At 43.0% G+C, this 20757-nt stretch overlaps 7 protein-coding genes across 9 annotated transcripts; 1 reads left to right on the forward strand and 6 right to left on the reverse strand.

Moving 5' to 3' along the window:
* Positions 1–789: 789 nt before the first annotated feature.
* RB195_021806 (uncharacterized protein) lies at positions 790–1647 on the reverse strand (the record flags this gene model as incomplete). Its single annotated transcript, XM_064208708.1, has 1 exon — positions 790–1647. The coding sequence occupies one exon, from the start codon at positions 1645–1647 to the stop codon at positions 790–792; it is 858 nt and encodes a 285-aa protein (XP_064064589.1).
* Positions 1648–1752: 105 nt separating this feature from the next.
* RB195_021807 (uncharacterized protein) lies at positions 1753–3300 on the reverse strand (the record flags this gene model as incomplete). 2 transcript variants are annotated; one of them, XM_064208709.1, is made up of 1 exon in its annotated part: positions 1753–3300. In XM_064208709.1, the coding sequence occupies one exon, from the start codon at positions 3298–3300 to the stop codon at positions 1753–1755; it is 1548 nt and encodes a 515-aa protein (XP_064064591.1). The 2 variants fall into 2 exon arrangements, with proteins under 2 accessions (XP_064064591.1, XP_064064592.1); XM_064208710.1 differs by having other exon boundaries at positions 1753–2568.
* RB195_021808 (uncharacterized protein) lies at positions 1753–3534 on the reverse strand (the record flags this gene model as incomplete). The annotated part of the gene is made up of 2 exons (XM_064208711.1): positions 1753–3433; positions 3503–3534. 2 exons carry the CDS (start codon positions 3532–3534, stop codon positions 1753–1755), a joined length of 1713 nt encoding a protein of 570 aa, XP_064064590.1.
* Positions 3535–3776: 242 nt separating this feature from the next.
* On the forward strand, positions 3777–4890 carry RB195_021809 (uncharacterized protein; the record flags this gene model as incomplete). The annotated part of the gene is made up of 2 exons (XM_064208712.1): positions 3777–3887; positions 4684–4890. The coding sequence occupies 2 exons, from the start codon at positions 3777–3779 to the stop codon at positions 4888–4890; spliced, it is 318 nt and encodes a 105-aa protein (XP_064064593.1).
* An 8447-nt stretch (positions 4891–13337) lies between these two features.
* On the reverse strand, positions 13338–14225 carry RB195_021810 (uncharacterized protein; the record flags this gene model as incomplete). Of its 2 annotated transcripts, none has more annotated exons than XM_064208713.1 (1): positions 13338–14225. In XM_064208713.1, the coding sequence occupies one exon, from the start codon at positions 14223–14225 to the stop codon at positions 13338–13340; it is 888 nt and encodes a 295-aa protein (XP_064064594.1). The 2 variants fall into 2 exon arrangements, with proteins under 2 accessions (XP_064064594.1, XP_064064595.1); XM_064208714.1 differs by having other exon boundaries at positions 13338–14108.
* A 158-nt stretch (positions 14226–14383) lies between these two features.
* RB195_021811 (uncharacterized protein) lies at positions 14384–15847 on the reverse strand (the record flags this gene model as incomplete). Its single annotated transcript, XM_064208715.1, has 1 exon — positions 14384–15847. The coding sequence occupies one exon, from the start codon at positions 15845–15847 to the stop codon at positions 14384–14386; it is 1464 nt and encodes a 487-aa protein (XP_064064597.1).
* On the reverse strand, positions 14384–18074 carry RB195_021812 (uncharacterized protein; the record flags this gene model as incomplete). Its single annotated transcript, XM_064208716.1, has 3 exons — positions 14384–15980; positions 16050–16222; positions 18054–18074. The coding sequence occupies 3 exons, from the start codon at positions 18072–18074 to the stop codon at positions 14384–14386; spliced, it is 1791 nt and encodes a 596-aa protein (XP_064064596.1).
* Positions 18075–20757: the final 2683 nt, after the last annotated feature.

Consider the following 20757-nt stretch of genomic DNA (forward strand, 5'->3'; position numbering starts at 1 on the left):
AACAACACCGACGTTAATCGAGAACAGAATTCTTTGATGAGAAAAAAAAACAAAATCGCTAGAACTAGTACTCTTTTTTTCTTATATTATTGTGTTCGGAGCAAAAACAACATTTTCTGTGAATAATGAGAGCAATAAGCGAGTGCAACCACGAACGAAACCGCACACTATTCTTGATCTTTTCCACAGATTTATTAAGGTTTGAATTACCATTACCTTCAGCCAACTGAATTAATCGTTCATAATTCCGGCAGTATACATAATGAATAATAGTGTGTCACATAATTTTTTCCCTTGTGCTGCAGGTTCTACAGGGAAGACCATACCTTCTACAAGCTACAACCTGGGTCTTCAATGGAATGAACAGGGACAGAGGCTTTCTGAGTTTATCATGACGACCAAGACCATCCTCGGAAGCTCGCAATTACAGAAGCCCTCCTCTCTAGGCTTGACGTGTTAGTCAACCGATAAAGGGAACCATAATGAAATTGGCCACATCATCATCAGTAAAAGGTTTTGCTATATATATATATATATATATATATATATATGCTTTATATATATATATATATATATATATATATGCAGAACTTCAGAAAAAAATAGAAAGATTTCGGAAAAAATAAAAAATCATGATCAAATATTTTCAAAGATATGCATAAAATTTTCAAAAAGACTCAGACTGAAATATGAATACAATTGATGCAACAAGCAACGAAAATATTATTGGTCTGAATAAGATAATTCTCCTTTCGATAGTGCATACTTACTTACTTAGATGGCCCGTCTTTACTCGACGTGCGGGCCCCAGCATCTCTTCCTCTCGTTTCGTTCCCTCGCCATTGTCATCCAAGATGTTCTCAAGCTTCGTGAGTGACGTTGACGAAGTCCTTGAGCCGTATCCAGCTGACCTCTCAGCTGGTCCATCTGTGCAGCGAACACGTCACTCCATCTCGTTGGCGGTCTCCCTCGGAGGCGTTTAGCGTCCCTTGGGATCCACTCTAGCGTTCTTTTAGTCCATCTATCGTCGATTCTTCTCATGATGTGACCGGCCCATCTATGTTTTGCTTTCGATACATATTCCGCTGGGTCGCGAAGACGGGACATTCCTCTTAAGTCGGAGCTACGAAGACCGGCAAGGTGTTGTGTGCGCCGGTTAAACTTTAGGAGACATCTCTCAAGGGCTCTGTGGGTATTAAGTAGCTTCCCAGACGTGGCCGCGGTGTCTGCCCACGTCTCCGCTGCGTAGCAGAGCGCTGGAATGACTGTCGAGTCGAACAGATGGGCACGAAGACCTTGGTCCGTCAGTTGGTCCGTAGCTTCCCTGACGGCTACGAATGCTGCCCATGTTGCTCTCATTCTTCTATTCAGTTCTTCCTTCAAGTCCTTTTCCATGTTCATAGAACGTCCGAGGTATACATGTGACGGAGTTTCCACGATTTGGGAGCCTTCAAGTTGTACTCTTCCGTCCTCGCAGTGCGCGTTCTTCATGAACTGTGTCTTCTTTCTGTTTATTCGTAGTCCTATTCTCTTCCCTGCTTCGTTCAATTCGTTGAGCATCGTTTCTGCTTCATTGGTACTGCTCGAAAAGAGAACGATGTCGTCCGCGAAACCAAGGTTCGAAAGAAATCTTCCATCAACACGCATGCCCCTTTCTTCCCAGGATAGTGATTTCATTATCCATTGCAATGCAGCCGTGAACAGCTTCGACGATATAGTGTCGCCTTGTATTCCGGTATTCCCGGCAAACCTCTATGACCCTCGACACGGTCTGGATGTGGTCCAAGCAGCTAAACCCCTGGCGAAATCCAGCTTGTTCTTGAGGCTGGGCTTCATCAGCGTCCTAGATATGCGTGTGAGGATGATCTTGGTGAACACTTTGTATAACACGCTCAGCAAGCATATCGGACGGTAGTTCCGAAGGTCCTCTCGGTCACCTTTCTTATGGATAAGAACGGTTCGTGAGGTCTTCCACTGGTCTGGGTTCCTTTCTTTCTGAAGATAGGATGTCATGTGCGCTGCTAAGATTACATGAAGCGGATGGCCACCAGCCCGAAGAAAGTCTGCTGATATAAAATCAGGTCCGGAGGCTGTGCCAGGTTTCATGCTGTTGATAGCGACTCGTACTTCCGAAGAGAGAATCCGTGGTGGAGCTTCGCCAGTAGGGATGATTGGGCTTGACACAGGAGTTGATGAACGGAAAAGGTTCGAGTAGAACCTCTCCGTGATGATTTCCATCTCACGACGAGAAGACGTGCGAGTCCCTTCTTCGCTCAGCAAGGTTGCTAGCGGAATATTATATTCGCGGAGATCCCTGCGGCACTTCTTCTTTCTTCTTTGTGCTGCTTCTAGAATCTTCTTCTGCCTGTACTTCAAAAGATCCTCCTGCAACGCTTTTCTGCAGCTGGTGTTTGCTACTAACCGCTCAATGTGCGATGCATTCGGATCAAGCCTCAAAGCCCTTCTTCTTCCTAACAATTCCTTGGTGGTCTTCGAAATTCGATCCAAGTTTGTCGTGCGCGACTTCGAGGCACGTTCAGCACAGGCTCGTAATCCTCTGAGTAGCATCACGTAGTCCACGTTTGGGTCCTCCTCGATGTGCCAGTCACCTTGGGACAGGGAGCCCTCGGGTACGCAATTGACGAAGACGACTTCTTTTCTCCTTCGTTGCCGATAGCAGACGTTCTTTTCCATCGAGTGGCTAAGCCGTATTTTCGCACGAAGGAGACGGTGATCAGAACCACTACAAAAGGATGGTACTACTGAGACGTCAAGAAGACACCACCTCCGGTTGGTGAGCATGTGGTCGATCTCCGCACGAATCGCGCCATTGGGCGATTCCCATGTCCACCGACGATGATCTTTTTTCATGAAAAGAGAGTTCCCATGAAAGAGGCGAGCGGCGGACAACAGCCCGGCGAGACGATTGCCATTTTCATTCCGGTCCCCTTGTCCAAATCTTCCAATCCTGTATTCCTCTTCTGTAGCCTTTCCTAGTTTTGCGTTGAAGTCTCCGACAACGAATTTGTAATAGGACTTCTCGTTGCGGACTACTTCCTCCAGCTCCTCGTAAAACGCTTCCAATTCGGAATCATCAGCTGCTGATGTTGGTGAATAGCAGTTGATGATACTGATGGATTTTTCGCGCAGAGGGCGGAGGCGAAGAATGGCCAGACGAGGTGACAGGATCTCGTGAGAATCGACGAGATGGGCGACAGATGGGTGCACAACGAAACCAACACTGCCTACATTTCGCGACGGAACCTTATCTCCACGAATGACGAGTGTACCGTCATTCATCTGTCGTACGTCGCTCCTTCTGCACTTGGTCTCCTGCAGAGCAATCACGTGAAATTTGATACGCTCTGCAGCTCCGAGAAGGGCATGCAGGTCGGCGTCTGTGGAAACTGTTCTCGCGTTGTAAGTACACAGTCTGAGACAGTCTCAATGGCGAGTCGTGCGTGTGTCGCCTTGGTCCAGAATCAATGACGTCCTGAGCAACCTGAGATTTGATCGCCTCTCACCGGTCGCCATACCGTCCGACGTCTGAGACGGCAGGGCCAAGTGTGCAGGGTACTGAGGCAGTGAATATGCTGGAGTGGCAAAGAGACTTCTCCCCAAACTAAGAAGCCATGCCACGGCGAGCTTGGCTTTCACCACAGGTCGTCGCCCAACCCATATGGATCAGGGAACCACCTTGCGACATTTTGCTAAGACGGTGGTGAATCTTAGCAGTAGTTTACTCTTAGCTAGGCTTCCGATTCCGAGAAGTCGGAATGTCGGATGTGTCGAACTCCTTCTCAGCTTGGGAGACCCTGCCAGAGGACGAACCTCCGTTGTGCATCGCAATTCGACGCCCAGTGTCACCTCCACGCCACTATGAGGCGGTAAACGGTTGTGGTAGTGCATATTCATCCATAATTGGCGTCAATCGCGTCAATTAGTATAGCACCTGTTTGGGAAAAAGTAAGGAGATACAAGAGACCAGAAAATTGTGATAAAGTCTGGATTTCAAACGCCAAATAATGAAGGAGAAAACGCGATGAATTGTTGGATGAAGCGCCTCACTACTTAGTAGTAAGGGAGCAGTGGCCGCATGTTATATATTTACTAAAAATTTAGATGTTATGCAATGCAGGCACTTCGGTGTTTTCTTTTCCTTTTGCGCTTTTTTGACAATCACTAATACAATCAGCTCATAAAGGTTTTCTGGACAAGTTGAAAGATCCTGCGAATCCATTTCGTCAACCCTGTTAGAAGAATATCAAAATAATCGAGGATCCAAGTAACACCTCCAAGAAATATTGGAACATGTCCGGCTCAGCTTTTTTCAGTCTCCTTGGCAAACTTGGCGGTGTTTCTAACTTTAGATCGCTGACGAAGGATAGAACTTTGAAGTCCGTCTTTAACTTGTGTGAAGCGGTGTACTCCTTTCATCACTCTTTCGATTGCGTTTTCAATTACCCTCTTCCTGGTCTTCTTCACTACATCCGCTTGCACTTAGAAGCTCTCCAAGCCGCTTGTTTCCTCCTGCCCAGCTCAGGGGTCAGATCGTATTTCATGTTTATTTCCCGACCCAGATAAACGTAACTGTAACGGTGCATTAGGATATGTTCGTTCCGTTGAGTGCAAATAAGGCATCTGGGACCAGTACTTTTCGCATAAAGATCGCCATTATTTCAGATTCGTTTCGAAAATCGATGTATCCACATGTTTCGTCGAATTCGGCCAGCATTTGTTCTTCGCTTGGGTGATGCTGGATGTTATCAGAACGATGTCATCAGCAAATCGCAGATGGTGCAGTTGCTGACCATCAATCTTCACTCCTATGTCGTTCCATTCCAGCCTCCGCACTGCGTTCTTGAGACTGGCCGTGAATACTTTAGTTGAATTTGTGTGACCTTGCTGGAGCCCTCTCTTCGCGTCGATGATAATATTCTTGTATCATGACGAAATTCCGGTCCCAAAGTTACTGTACAACCTTCGAATCACCTTCATGTGCTGAGTAGGGATGCTTGGCTGTCTAATGCTTTCATGACTGCTTCCGTCTCAACTGAGTCGAAGGCCCTCTTCATGTCGATGAAGGCGGGACAGACCGGCGTCTTGTACTCATTGTATTCTTTGATGAGTTTCGAAACAGCGTGAATGTGGTCAAGCGTGCTGAATCCTTTTCGAAACCCTACTTGCTCCCATTGCCCTCATCTAATTTTCTTGCTATCCTCTTTAGGATTATTCTTGTGCAGAGCTTGTAGATGACAGATAGTAAGCAGATTGGGCTGTAGTTGCCGATGTCATATGGTTCTCCCTTTTTAAACAACAACACGGTCTTGTTGGTCTTCCATTGTTTAGAAATCTTGCATTCCGATAGGTAACGCAAAAAGAGTCGGAATGTAGTCAAGTCGTGGCGAAAGACCCGCCAGATGTTCTGATCTAATTCTGATGGGACCTGGTACCGTAGGATTTCTTACCGGCATGATGGCATGTCGCACCTCCCATGGGGGGACCTCTGGAATGACATTTCCCTCTTATCTTCCCTCCGATGGTGAGGAGGCTAGTGGACATGGCTGTCGAAGAGATCAGAGTAGAAGACGTAGATGACTTTCTCCATTCCCCTTCTTGATGCTATGGTTGCTTCCCTTTAGGTTCCGATTCCGAGAGAAGTCATCTTCTTCTTGCGATTGGGAAAATCTTGACGGGCGTAGCGAAAGTTTTTTGTCGCCTCTCCAGCTTCAGCCAACATTTCTGCTCTTCTCTCCTTAAGATCTCCTTTTATCGCTCTTTGCTAATCTTCGCGAACTCGGTCGTCCCTGCTTGGTTGCTTGCGCTCGTGCTGCTTTACGCTGGCGTATCGGCTCAAAAGTTCCGAGAGACAGACGTCTTTTGGTGGTTTTAAAACTCTCAGCCTTCCCAGTGCAGTCGCGAATGTGTTCAAAGAGCCGATCGTATTCTTCACTGATGTTGTCCATTGCGGTTTCTTCTCAAAAGCACGGTAATGTAGCGAAGAGATCCCAGTTAGTGAGAGATCTGGGACTTCGCGCCATGAACTTAACGACTTTCTCTTCTCTCCGTGTGAAGGAAAATCTTCCTCGGAGGAGACGATGGTCCAATGTTGTATAGAACTTTGGCGCAACAGTGACACCCGTTAAGCAAAACCTTTTACTGATGATGATGTGGCCAATTTCATTATGGTTCCCTTTGTCGGTTGACTAACACGTCAAGCCTAGAGAGGAGGGCTTCTGTAATTGCGAGCTTCCGAGGATGGTCTTGGTCGTCATGATAAACTCAGAAAGCCTCTGTCCCTGTTCATTCCATTGAAGACCCAGGTTGTAGCTTGTAGAAGGTATGGTCTTCCCTGTAGAACCTGCAGCACAAGGGAAAAAATTATGTGACACACTATTATTCATTATGTATACTGCCGGAATTATGAACGATTAATTCAGTTGGCTGAAGGTAATGGTAATTCAAACCTTAATAAATCTGTGGAAAAGATCAAGAATAGTGTGCGGTTTCGTTCGTGGTTGCACTCGCTTATTGCTCTCATTATTCACAGAAAATGTTGTTTTTGCTCCGAACACAATAATATAAGAAAAGAAGAGTACTAGTTCTAGCGATTTTGTTTTTTTTTTCTCATCAAAGAATTCTGTTCTCGATTAACGTCGGTGTTGTTGAACACAGCTCGCTGTTCCAATCACTTTTAATCACTTTACACAGTAATTGCCCCTTCTTTCTTTTCGCAACTGCATCAACCCGATGGCGTTTTGTAGATTTTACGTTATTTTAACACTAGGAAAAATTGGATTTCAATCAGAGACGGGTGGTCAATCAATTGATGCGGTGTTATAAATTGCATATTTATGTCCATAAAGATGCAAGTTCTGGTCCTCCTCCTTAAAACAGTAATATTAATATTGATAAATTCTATTAATTCCACATAGAAGGTTGATTGATAGAAATGTCTCTTGTTGATGTTGAAATGTGATTTTTTTCCATCTTTATTTTAAGTTTTGGTTATGATGACCCGCTTCATCCATGGCTATTTCACACGTGCTGTATTGTATGTCAATTCCACGCTTTATGCATGATTTATGAAAAAGAAAGATGAGTTTGAGAAATCTGTTTAAAGCACCACAGTCAAAATTGCCTACCCTTTCTTCTTGGTGCAGGTTTCTTTTTACGACTCACTACTTTACACTAGTTCTGTCGTAATCATTTGGTGAGGTTCTACGCTTCGAAAATTCGCTCCTCGAGACGATAATCTGTTTTTTTGACACCTCATTAGAATTCGTGATGGAAATGGTATGTTTAGGTAGCTATACGAGTAATTTGGAGCGTACAAATTTGCTTTGTGCAGACAAGGCAGCCTTATTTGTATGGTATTATTGTTTTCATTTTCTGAACAATTACTTCACTACTTTTTTTCCCCAAGTGCTTGGAGCATTTTTTGATTTTTTTTTTATTTTATTGTTTTCTGACTGATATCTTCTCGATATGGTTCCAGCCTACAATTTTGATATGATTGAGTATAAACAATTATAAATCTTTATTTTCTGTATTTTTCGTCATAATATAGCAGCGTATAAATGTAATGTAGAATAAAAGCTTAGAATCGACATTTGGAGACAAGACCTTGCACAAAATTTGCTTCCAAATCATCCTGCAAAATTCTATGGGAATATGGAAAATCTAAAACGCAGAAATCAATTTGTCATTTTGAGATTACTTGAGACATCAAATTTGATTTCTCATCCTTCTGCCTCTTTACGTATGTGTTTTCGCACTTTTCAAAAAGGGTCGACGGATGATTCTTGCGGCCTCGAAAAATTTGAGTTTCTGCATCTATGGCCGAAAGTGTAAGGAATCAGTATTTTTGAAAATTGAAGCGAAAGAACTTTGAGTGAGTCTCTATTGCTTCTGTTCGTTGACGTAAAGCTGACCAACATTGGAAGAAAACTCAAAATATCTTTATTTTCTTAGAAATTAGATTCTAATTAAGGGTACGTTTTTAACTTCGCCTGAAAATTTTTCTTTTTTCTGAACGCGTCTGTGGCCTATATAATGTCTTGATGGGAGCCACCGATGCATCAAATATGTGCCAATATCTTTCCAGACAACTCTGGCGCTAGTTTCAGGCGGCCTCGAACGCCTTATATTATTATTTAAGCTTATAGATGTCACGTATCCACGAAGATTAGAAGCTTCATATAATTATCTCATTCAGACTAATTTTTGAGTCTTAGTGGTTAAAACTTTTCTTTTCTATCTCACTGACACTTTGTGAGTGAATCAGCTGATGTTTTCAATGAAGGAGTTTTTTTTTAATGTCCAAAGCCCCCTATTTGATAATCTGAAACCTTTGTAACAAATTTGTTAACTTTCTTCATTTATCCTGTCCTTTGTGTCTCAAACAGTTCTGTTTGCAGACAGCCTTTTTCTATCAAAGAAAAACTTGACAAATGCGTCTCGAATTATCTTTGTAAAAAAAGACGACGAGAATGAACTGCATTGCGACGAAGTACAATTAATCATTGGTAAACCATTCCCAATCCATTCCTAACGAGTTATGTACTGCCTTCCCTCTTCTCTGAGAGAAAGGGCGAGAAATCACCTCAAATCAACTACTTTAAGCATTTAGAGCTATTGTAGAGTAACTATGGCAAAGTGTGAATATTCTTTGTTTTACAGTTATCACAGGTGTTAATTTTGGTGAGTAGCTGTAGAAACGAAGAGCTTCCACATATGGGTGAGAATCGTAAACAAGTTAGGATTCATGATATGTGAATCACCAATCGCGGAATCACCTAAACTTTCATTTAAAAAAGTGGGGTGAAGGTCGCCGTTATTAGTCGATGTCCTTTGAAGGACCTTTGATGTGTTTTCCACCTGTATTAAGCACCATTTTACGTTTGCGAGTACTATAGCACTCAAGAATCGTAATTGGGTTTCTTTGCTACTGTTATAGGTAGTTCCAGTTCCTAACATTGTTCTGCAGTAAAATTCTCCATTTAGAATGCATATCTCAGCGGAACTATGTCATGCTCTCTGTGCACACGAATCTCTCTTTTAAACATGTTCAAAGATTTCTTCCTTTTCATATTAGGTACTTGTCATAAAGGATAGAGTACATTAACCTTGATGAGCCTTACACAACTGGTTTGCAGGTCTGAAATTGTAAAAAGTATGTAAAAAATCTATCCATACGCAATGATACTACACCAAATACATGTATATATTGATATTATGTGTATCTCTTTTAAGCATATTTAAAGGCTAAATTCATACAAACACATAGATCAGTACAAAATAACAGACCTCTCATGAATACTCACCTAATTTGTTCATTTGGTGCTGTCTAAATATCAACAATCAACGTTTTGGCAGATTCCTCGACCAAATAAATAGACAAAATTGAAGCGGTAAATTATTAATGACAAAGCAGCGAGTGCAATATTAATCTGTTATAATCTACATAGATCTGTTTGCTATGCAAATAGACGTATATAGCTTCCAGATCAATTTTTTCAACGCTACTACTTTGAAAATCGTGAAGTTCAAATGATAGCTTGCTTCGATTTTTTATTCACAAGCATCGAATGTTAGAGGTGATTGTTTATAGCTTTATATTTGGTATGTTGTGGGGTGGTCGGTTAGAGGTCCGTTGTAGCCACACGGTCGATGGTTTGAAATCGTCCCTAGTGCAAACCAAGCCTTTCATCCCTCCGGGGATAAATTGGTGCGAGATTTGTCTGAGAGGACAAAAACACAGACTTAATTATCGGCTGGCCCCCTCACATCATTGTGTAGACCAACATGAAAACCGCAAAAATACGAATTGTAGTGAAACGCGTTGACCCAAGTGGACTGATAATACACCAATGACTTTACTTTTATTACGCATGTATCAAATTATCAGATCATCATCTATCAGTGGAGTCTCCAGGCATTTTTCGTCGTCTTGTTGCTGTCTCTCAGGTCTATAAATGGCCTTCCGACTGCACCGTCACGAGTCACTTTCCGTTTCATATATACAATGCCAGGAAAAAGTTCCGTCCCAAATATAATACCTACTTTGATACTTAGATGGCTCTGGAGGTGCTGGCCCCAGCACTTCCAGAGCTATCTAAGTATCTAAGTAAGTACTATATCTTTTCCACTCGTTTCGTATGCTCACATTTGTCGTCCATAATGCTCTCAGGCTTCGTGAGTGACGTTGGCGAAATACGAGGTCCTTCAGGCATATCCAGATGAGCTTTCGTCGGCGGTCTCCTCGAGGGCGTTTGGCATATTTTGAGATCCACTCTAGCGTTTTTCTAGTCCATCTGCGATTATTTTCATCTTATGGCTTGCCCATCTATGCTTTGTTCTCGATAAATATTCCGCTGGGTCGCGAAGACGGTACATTATTCGTAAGAAAATGGATGAAGAAGTGGGTAAGAAGAAGTGCGAAGATCGGCTACGTGTTGTGTGCGCCGGATAAACTTCTGAAAACATCTCCCAAGGGCTCTGTGTGTAGTGAGCAGCTTCTTAGATGTGGCAGTGATGTCTGCCCACGTCTCCGCTGTGGTAGCGGAGCGCTAGAAAACCCGAGGAGACGAACAGATGGCCACGAAGATCTTAGTCCGTCAGTTGGTCCGTAGCTTTCCTGACGTGTGCGAATGCTGCTCTCATCCTTCCATTCAGTTCTTTCATCAAGTCGTTTTTGATATGCATAGAACGTCCGAGGTAAACGTATAACAAAGTTCCCACGATTTGGGACCCTTCAAATTGAACTCCTCCGTATTTGCAGTAGGAGTTTTTCATTAACTGTGTCTTCGGGATTGTTATGGGTGGTGAAAAAGCTGTATCTTAGTGAAGCATGGATCGTGGCAGTTTACTAATGTTCTCACATACGACGCGTCCACACCTTGATCGACCAGCGTTGACAGTATTGCATTCGTTTCTACGCTGTCGAAGGCTTTCTCATAGTCGACGAAGGTTAGAACAAGGGGCAGGTGGTATTTCCGGCAAAGCACTATGACCCTCGGCACGGTCTGAATATGGTCCATGAAGCTGAATCTTGACGGAATCCAGCTTGCTCTTAATGCTAAGCTTTATCCAGCGTCCTAGATATGATTTTGGTGAGTATTTTGTATAAGATGCTCACCACGCGTATGGGACGGAAGTTCTGAATGTCCACTCGGTCATCTTTCTTACGGATAAGAACGAGGTCTTCCACGTGTAATGGATCCTTTCTTTCTGGAGATAGAACATTATGTGGTCCGCAGTAATTACATGAAGCGGATGGCCGCAGCCCAAAAAAGTCTGCTGATATAAAATCAAGTGCGGGGCCGTGCCAGGTTTTATGCTCTTGATAGCGACTCGAAGGGAGAATCCGTGGTGTTACGTTACCTGTGGAAATGATTGAGTTTGACACAGGAGTTGAAGAACGGAAATGGTTGAAGTAGAACCTCTATGTGATAGATTTTTACCTCATGACGAGGAGAGGTGCGGATTCTGTCTCCGTTCAGCAAGGTTGCTAGCCCAAAATTGTATTCTCGGAGATCCCTACACCACTTCTTTAGACTCGTCCTTTTTTGTGCTGTTTTCGCAATCATCGTGTGCGAAGATCCTCTTGAAACGCTTTTCTGCATCTGATATTTTCTACAAGCCGCCCAATGTGCGATGTGCAGTTTACGCGATCCGACGCAGAACCTTATCTTTATTAGTATGAAGAAAGTGTTCACGTTATTTCTTGTTTATTCATCATCGTGTGCTAATTGTCGGGAAAAAGAGAAGAAGAACACTTGCTTTGAATAACGCTCTCAAATTATAGTGGTATCGATGGAGGACAACTGTAGAATCAAGTTTGAACATTGTCTAAATGAAGTACTGATGTTTTTAGGAATAAAAGTTAGAAATCTTTTATAACTGCTCAGATTTTATCTTTAAAACGGAGAAAAGAGTTGTTAGCGAAAAAACTAATCCCGTTGCAAAAATTTTCATGAATTGCCACTATTTTCAACTTTTGTTTCTTTGTCGTAAGAAGTCTGAAGTGCAGCTTTAGCCGAGCTGATTATGTAAGAATGTGTTAAGCTTCAGGTTGAAAAAAAAACTGTGGAAAAAAGAAGAAGGTGATGTATTCATTGAGTCGCACAAGAAATCTGTAAAATATCCGAACTCGTCCGATTTGAATGCAACGGACTTTTCTGCGTGGTCCGTCTTGAAACGAATCATCTCAATAACATACTACAAAGATGTTACTGCAAAAGTGGCGTTGAAGCGCGTTTGGGACCAGATAGCGTGGAAAAGTGAGCCACCATCGTCAACGCTCTTGAAAATGCTTTCGCAGATGTATTGTTAGCGGATGCAACCACTGCAGCTAAGTGTCGGCACGTGGCAATAGCGGATAGGTGATCCATCTGTTGTTGGCACACAACTAGTTGAAAAAGCGCCATTAATCCAAAAAAACGGACTCCACAACCGAACTGGACAGACTCTCATTTAGAAGATGAATTGTGTCACATTTTTTGAATACTGCCAGATCTTTTTCTTTTTGACATACCAAATACAATACTCTGCATGAACGTTGAAAAACCGACGGTGAGTGACGGTGCGGCACCGTCGGCCAACCTCGCTTGCTCATAACTGCTCACAAAATGGAAACTTCAGGACATCTTATATATCACTAGATTCCTCTCTTTAAGATCTATACAAAAACTGGCAAACTGTTGAGAAAGGAACAAAATGACGCCAAATATGCGCCAAAAAGCAATATTTGGAACCTAACATAGCCTAAGGTTAGAGTTGAAAAAGTGTTCAGAGACTCAAACTTTCACATTTGGTCAGAACAGCAAGAAATTGTTATAGGCTAGTAGTTGGAATCGTTGATTTGTTATTTTTTCACTCATTGTGCGTCATATTTAGTCATTTTAATTGTTGTATGAAATAGCGGTTCGTCCTTAGTTTGAACGTTTGTTGCAGGGAAAGAAGTTGTCAGAACAGCATATAAAATCGCGGTTGAACACAACTATTCCTGAATTTTGCGGGATTTGTATTGCGCATAGACGGACGAACCTAGCTCGTACACTAGAGTATCGCAAAGTTTGAAAATCCCACTTTTCGTCTTCTTCCTTTCATTTCATCTCTTCTTTGCACCTCCGTTAATCACCAGAACAGAGTTCAAATCGAAAGAACCTAAGCAGAACTCTTAAGACAGATAATGCACATTGAGTTATAAGATTTGTTTTCCTCTGTATAGATTTCCTCGCTCTATTATAACACCTTCTTTTCATAACATTCCATAGAAAGGAAGATTATGAAGCTTACTTACTTACTTACTTACTTACTTAGATGACCCGTCTTCACTGGACGTGCGGGCGCCAGCATCTCTTCCACTCATTTCGTTCCCTCGCCATTGTCATCCAAGATGTTCTCAAGCTTCGTGAGCGACGTTGACGCGGTCCTTGAGCCGTATCCAGCTGAGCCCTCAGCTGGTCCATCCGTGCAGCGAACACGTCACCCCATCTCATTGGCGGTCTCCCTCGGCGGTGTTTAGCGTCCCTTGGGATCCACTCTAGCGTTCTTTTAGTCCATCTATCGTCGATTCTTCTCATGATGTGACTGGCCCATCTATGTTTTGCTTTCGACACATATTCCACTGGATCGCGAAGACGGGACATTCTTCTTAAGTCGGAGCTACGAAGACAGGCAAGGTGTTGTGTGCGCCGGTTAAACTTTAGGAGACATCTCTCAAGGGCTCTGTGGGTATTAAGTAGCTTCCCAGACGTGGCCGCGGTGTCTGCCCACGTCTCCGCTGCGTAGCAGAGCGCTGGAATGACTGTCGAGTCGAACAGATGGGCACGAAGACCTTGGTCCGTCAGTTGGTCCGTAGCTTCCCTGACGGCTACGAATGCTGCCCATGTTGCTCTCATTCTTCTATTCAGTTCTTCCTTCAAGTCTTTTTCCATGTTCATAGAACGTCCGAGGTATACATGTGACGGAGTTTCCACGATTTGGGAGCCTTCAAGTTGTACTCTTCCGTCCTCGCAGTGCGCGTTCTTCATGAACTGTGTCTTCTTTCTGTTTATTCGTAGTCCTATTCTCTTCCCTTCTTCGTTCAATTCGTTGAGCATCGTTTCTGCTTCATTGGTACTGCTCGAAAAGAGAACGATGTCGTCCGCAAAATGAAGGTTCGAAAGAAATCTTCCATCAACACGTATGCCCCTTTCTTCCCAGGATAGTGATTTCATTATCCATTGCAATGCAGCCGTGAACAGCTTCGGCGATATAGTGTCGCCTTGTATTCCGGTATTCCCGGCAAACCTCTATGACCCTCGACACGGTCTGGATGTGGTCCAAGCAGCTAAACCCCTGGCGAAATCCAGCTTGTTCTTGAGGCTGGGCTTCATCAGCGTCCTAGATATGCGCGTGAGGATGATCTTGGTGAATACTTGTATAACACGCTCAGCAAGGATACCGGACGGTAGTTCCGAAGGTCCTCTCGGTCACCTTTCTTATGGATAAGAACGGTTCGTGAGGTCTTCCACTGGTCTGGGTTCCTTTCTTTCTGAAGATAGGATGTCATGTGCGCTGCTAAGATTACATGAAGCGGATGGCCACCAGCCCGAAGAAAGTCTGCTGATATAAAATCAGGTCCGGGGGCTGTGCCAGGTTTCATGCTGTTGATAGCGACTCGTACTTCCGAAGAGAGAATCCGTGGTGGAGCTTCGCCAGTAGGGATGATTGGGCTTGACACAGGAGTTGATGAACGGAAAAGGTTCGAGTAGAACCTCTCCGTAATGATTTCCATCTCACGACGAGAAGACGTGCGAGTCCCTTCTTCGCTCAGCAAGGTTGCTAGCGGAATATTATATTCGCGGAGATCCCTGCGGCACTTCTTCTTTCTTCTTTGTGCTGCTTCTAGAATCTTCTTCTGCCTGTACTTCAAAAGATCCTCCTGCAACGCTTTTCTGCAGCTAGTGTTTGCTACTAACCGCTCAATGTGCGATGCATTCAGATCAAGCTTCAAAGCCATTCTTCTTCCCAACAATTCCTTGGTGGTCTTCGAAATTCGATCCAAGTTTGTCGTGCGCGACTTCGAGGCACGTTCAGCACAGGCTCGTAATCCTCTGAGCAGCATCACGTAGTCCACGTTTGGGTCCTCCTCGATGTGCCAGTCACCTTGGGACAGGGAGCCCTCGGGTACGCAATTGACGAAGACGACTTCTTTTCTCCTTCGTTGCCGATAGCAGACGTTCTTTTCCATCGAGTGGCTAAGCCGTATTTTCGCACGAAGGAGACGATGATTAGAACCACTACAAAAGGATGGTACTACTGAGACGTCAAGAAGACACCACCTCCGGTTGGTGAGTATGTGGTCGATCTCCGCACGAATCGCGCCATTGGGTGATTCCCATGTCCACCGACGATGATCTTTTTTCATGAAAAGAGAGTTCCCATGAAAGAGGCGAGCGGCGGACAACAACCCGGCGAGACGATTGCCATTTTCATTCCGGTCCCCTAGTCTAAATCTTCCAATCCTGTATTCCTCTTCTGTAGCCTTTCCTAGTTTTGCGTTGAAATCTCCGACAACGAATTTGTAATAGGACTTCTCGTTGCGGACTACTTCCTCCAGCTCCTCGTAAAACGCTTCCAATTCGGAATCATCAGCTGCTGATGTTGGCGAGTAGCAGTTCATGATACTGATGGATTTTTGGCGCAGAGGGTGGAGGCGAAGAATGGCCAGACGAGGTGACAGGATCTCGTGAGAATCGACGAGATGGACGACAGATGGGTGCACAACGAAACCAACACTGCCTAAATTTCGCGACGGAACCTTATCTCCACGAATGACGAGTGTACCGTCATTCATCTGTCGTACGTCGCTCCTTCTGCACTTGGTCTCCTGCAGAGCAATTACGTGAAATTTGATACCCTCTGCAGCTCCGAGAAGGGCATGCAGGTCAGCGTCTGTGGAAACTGTTCTCGCGTTGTAAGTACACAGTCTGAGACAGTCTCAATGGCGAGTCGTGCGTGTGTCGCCTTGGTCCAGAATCAATGACGTCCTGAGCAACCTGAGATTTGATCGCCTCTCACCGGTCGCCATACCGTCCGACGTCTGAGACGGCAGGGCCCAGTGTGCAGGGTACTGAGGCAGTGAATATGCTGGAGTGGCAAGGAGACTTTTCCCCAAACTAAGCAACCATGCCACGGCGAGCTTTGCTTTCACCACAGGTCGTCGCAGAACCTATATGGATCAGGGAACCACCTTGCGACATTTTGCCAAGACGGTGGTGAATCTTGGCAGTGGTTTGCTCCTAGCTAGGCTTCCGATTCCGAGAAGTCGGAATGTCGGATGTGTCGAACTCCTTCTCAGTTTGGGAAACCCTGCCGAAGGACGAACCTCCGCTGCGCATCGCAGTTCGACGCCCAGTGTCACCTCCACGCCACTATGAGGCGGTAAACCGTTGTGGAGGTATGAAGCTTACTATTACATTTTATGCAACTATTTCAATACTGTTCTCCTTGATTTACAAAAATCAGGTCCGCCACAGCATTTTGAGTTGAATGATATCGTTTCCAAAGCTGTTCGAGATCTTTTTCTGAGTCCGCGGCCCGGCTATTTTCGCACCTCAACCAAGGCTGGCCTATTGCACCACCGGCAGTCACTGCTGCAGCACTGGAAGGAAACATTGTGTGGATGTCAACTCCACATTTTATTCCAAGAAATTCAAATATGTACATGGAATAGAAAAAAAATTTAACACTTCACTATAAGTATAATAATGCCAATTCACTTCACTATCAAAATGTCAATATTCATACTCTCATATTGGATTTATTAGTGCTAGCTGGGTAGCTCGTTTTTTCATTGTAGTTTGAGTCAATTTTGAAATAACAACAACAATAAATTATATAAAAAAGATATTAGTCATTGCTCGAACTACATATATAAAAGAAAGGATAAGATAGTTTAAATCTTATCGTATTAATGACAGCTGAACTGGAGCGGTCAGTTCAGGTGACAATATTAATAATCTCATCTTCACTAGAATTCGATTAATCTTCGTCCTTGCTTTCATTACGTAATATCTGCAAAAGATTAATTCAGAGCTTTTCCAAACAAAAATATGCGACGTCTGTATAAATGTTACCTTTCCAACATTGTAGTTGCCAATGGTGAAATAGGCCAGCCTTGGTTGAGGTGCGAAAATACCCGGGCCGCGGGGTCAGATAGAAAAAAACCTCGAATAGCTTTGGAAACGATATCATTCAACTCGAAATGCTGTGGCGAACTCGATCTTTTGTAAATCAAGGAGCATAATATTGAAATAGTTGCATAAAATTTAATAGTGAGCTTCATAATCTTCCTTTCTATGGAATGTTATGGAAAGAAGGTGTTATAATAGAGCGAGGAAATCTATACAGAGGAAAACAAACCTTATAAATCAATGTACATTATCTGTTTTAAGAGTTCTGCTTAGGTTCTTTCGATTTGAACTCTGTTCTGGTGATTAACGGAGGTGCAAAGAAGAGATGAAATGAAAGGAAAAAGACGAAAAGTGGGATTTTCAAACTTTGCGATACTCTAGTGTACGAGCTGGGTTCGTCCGTCTATGCGCAATACAAATCCCGCAAAATTCAGGAATAGTTGTGTTCAACCGCGATTTTATATGCTGTTCTGACAACTTCTTTCCCTGCAACAAACGTTCAAACTAAGGACGAGCCGCTATTTTATACAACAATTAAAATGACTAAATATGACGCACAATGAGTAAAAAAATAACAAATCAACGATTCCAACTACTAGCCTATAACAATTTCTTGCTGTTCTGACCAAATGTGAAAGTTTGAGTCTCTGAACACTTTTTCAACTCTAACCTTAGGCTATGTTAGGTTCCAATTATTGATTTTTGGCGCATATTTGGCGTCATTTTGCTCCTTTCTCAACAATATGCCGGTTTTTGTATAGATTTCAAAGAGAGGAATCTAGTGATATATAAATTGTCCTGAAGTTTCCATTTTATGAGCAGTTATGAGCAAGCGACGGTGGCCGACGGTGCCGCACCGTCACTCACCGTCGGTTTTTCAACGTTCATGCAGAGTATTGTAGTAATAATAATTCAGACAAATTTCGATTTGTTTTAATCAGACGATAAATGGGACTACTTTTTGATGCTCCTAATGAAACATTTTCATACTGTCTCATGTTCGCTCATATTGTGAAAGATGCAACAAACATATGCAGCTAATGTGAGAAGAATTGCTGGTTAATTTATACTGAAATTACGGAGTGGTACTACAGTCGCTTTGAAGCCTGATTGCTTCTATATTGGCTTTTTAAACAAATTTTGCTATGTAACTGCCAAACTTCGTCCTAAAAAGGATGAAGAATAAAGTGTCTGGCATCAATCAATCCGCTTGGGATGCGCCACCACGCTCACTTCAGTTCAGAATTGCTTGAGGTTCACGAACGTACTGGCCCATAGAATGACTTGCGGGGGCTGGGCGAAGTGTCAAATCAATATTTTTATCCTCCCAGACAACTCTGGTACCAATATGTCCCCCCGAAGAGATGAAAAGCTTGGTGAGCACTAAAGCGGATTCGAACTTTCGATTGATGGTGCAGGCAGCGGAACATATAACTGCTACACTACACCCGCCCCAAAACTTAATCTTATTAGTGAAGAAATATAGATCAACCCAAGGTCTTGTTTTCTGTATTCGTAAACAACTGGAACCACATTTAGTACTTATGTTGTTCTGGGGTGACTGTTCGATATAGTTATTATTGTTGTTTTTCGCCGAAAATGATGAGGTCTCACCAAGAAGATGACTGAGCAACAACGTGCATAGTACAAGGTCGGCCAGTTAGAAATGTCCGTTTTCACGGATAATTCAAACCAAAATAAAACCAAGTTGACGAAACTTTGACTTCAATGGCTGATTAAGAACATCCAAGCTGTTCTGCTAATTCCCGAGTTGTTTTGTAGGGATCCACTTCAATGACAGCTCGCAGCACCTCGTCATCCACAATTTCTGGCATAACTCTGTGTTTGTCATCTTCAAGAGATTTGTCGCCGTACTGGATCGCTGGAACCAACGACGGCACTGACGATCGAATATTTCTGTTTCTCCAAAAGCCGCACAAATCGATCGATCTAATTCGGCAGCAGTTTTTCCTTGCTTGGAATCGTATAACATACTATGGCGTAGGAAAAACTTTCGATCGTTCCTTTTTTAAACAATAAATATCAAATCGCAGACCACTCACAAAAGAAAATAAAACAAATAGAAAACATAGAAAATAAAACGGAAAAAAAAAATTGTCCAAGTGATTTCACAATCTTGTAGTTTCGCAAAATTTTGAAACGAGGGCAGATACGCAGCGGACATTCCTAACTGGCCAACCTATTATCTTCAAGTAATCGAACATTATTAATACTCCCGCTTCAGTGAAGTAGTACCATTATTGGTTTTCGGTTACCATTATCAGTTCCCCAATTTTTCTCGAAAAAGTTCCGTAATTCCCGGTTAATTACACTAACCACTGCGCGTTGATTTCCTATCTGTCATTTGTGATTATTGTTTCACTGGTATAGGTTCAAGTGACGCGAATGATTGCAGCGACTGACAGTCTTAATATCCACATCCAACTGTGTTCTACGACCGTCTTTTTCTTCGCTCCTCTTGATCACTTGGCTTGAATCTTTTATCCATGACAGACCTACAGGTTTCGTTTATTTCCATTCATAGACATTCATACCTGTGCAGAACTGTTTGATCCCGGGTGCGCCTAAAGAGGCTCATGTAGACTTCCGAACATGTCTACGATCATGTGTTCCTTGGGGAACTGGCGATCGAATGTATCTTAAGGAAGTCAGTCGCTATCCAGATAGCTGACTTTAGTTACTTGTCAGCTATCATACGCTGCATCGCACGCCCGTCGAAAACAATCTGAATGTCCATCAATAATCATAGACCTTCTTAAACGGATTAGAATACAGTATACGAGCTACTGAACTGTCTCAGGAAATCAAACACACTTATTGGAATCTTTTCTACGGAAACCTCGCTGCAACATTTGAGTTTTCACCGAGAAGTTTCATATACATAATTGAAAGACTTCAGATAACATTCCTATTGCTTTTGGTACGGATAGAAATTTGAGACCTGCTTATGTCTTAATATTTTTCCTGAACGGAAATGAAGATAGTGAATATTCTGTGTTTTCCATGACTTTTTTGTACACTAAATGGCATTCATGTGAAACTTATGAGAGATGTTAACCGTTCTGAAACAGGTGAATAAATGTAGAACGGGAGAAGGTGGCAAAAGCTGGTTGTATGTAATCGAAAGAGGTGGCTGAGACGAGCTGTATTTCTGAACTCTAGAAAGAAAAAGAGTTTATCTGAACGAATTTCTAAACTTCTTGGGAGTGATATCTAGAAAAGATTCAGTCATTCACGCCTAATGAACTATTAGACAACCTAACACGATTAGTAATATTATGTACATAGTTTTTTTTTTTAATGTCGTACTACTGCGTTTAGGACGTATTTTGTAATTATTCTCTTTATTGTCCTATTTGATGCAGTAATTTCACTATCAGCTCTCACTATATATCCTTCTTTTCCTCTTTCCATGTGCAGCTTTCCGGGCCCACATAGCCAGGAGAGCGCGTAAGGTGATTGTCTGTTCCTCTAGAAATGATTTTAGCATGACTTCGTAAAGACATATTTTTATCACCTCAAGTATCAAATGGATACGCAGTGACTCGGA

The sequence above is a fragment of the Necator americanus genome, chromosome X (assembly GCF_031761385.1).
Source record: "Necator americanus strain Aroian chromosome X, whole genome shotgun sequence".
Classification (NCBI taxonomy): Eukaryota; Metazoa; Nematoda; class Chromadorea; order Rhabditida; family Ancylostomatidae; genus Necator; species Necator americanus.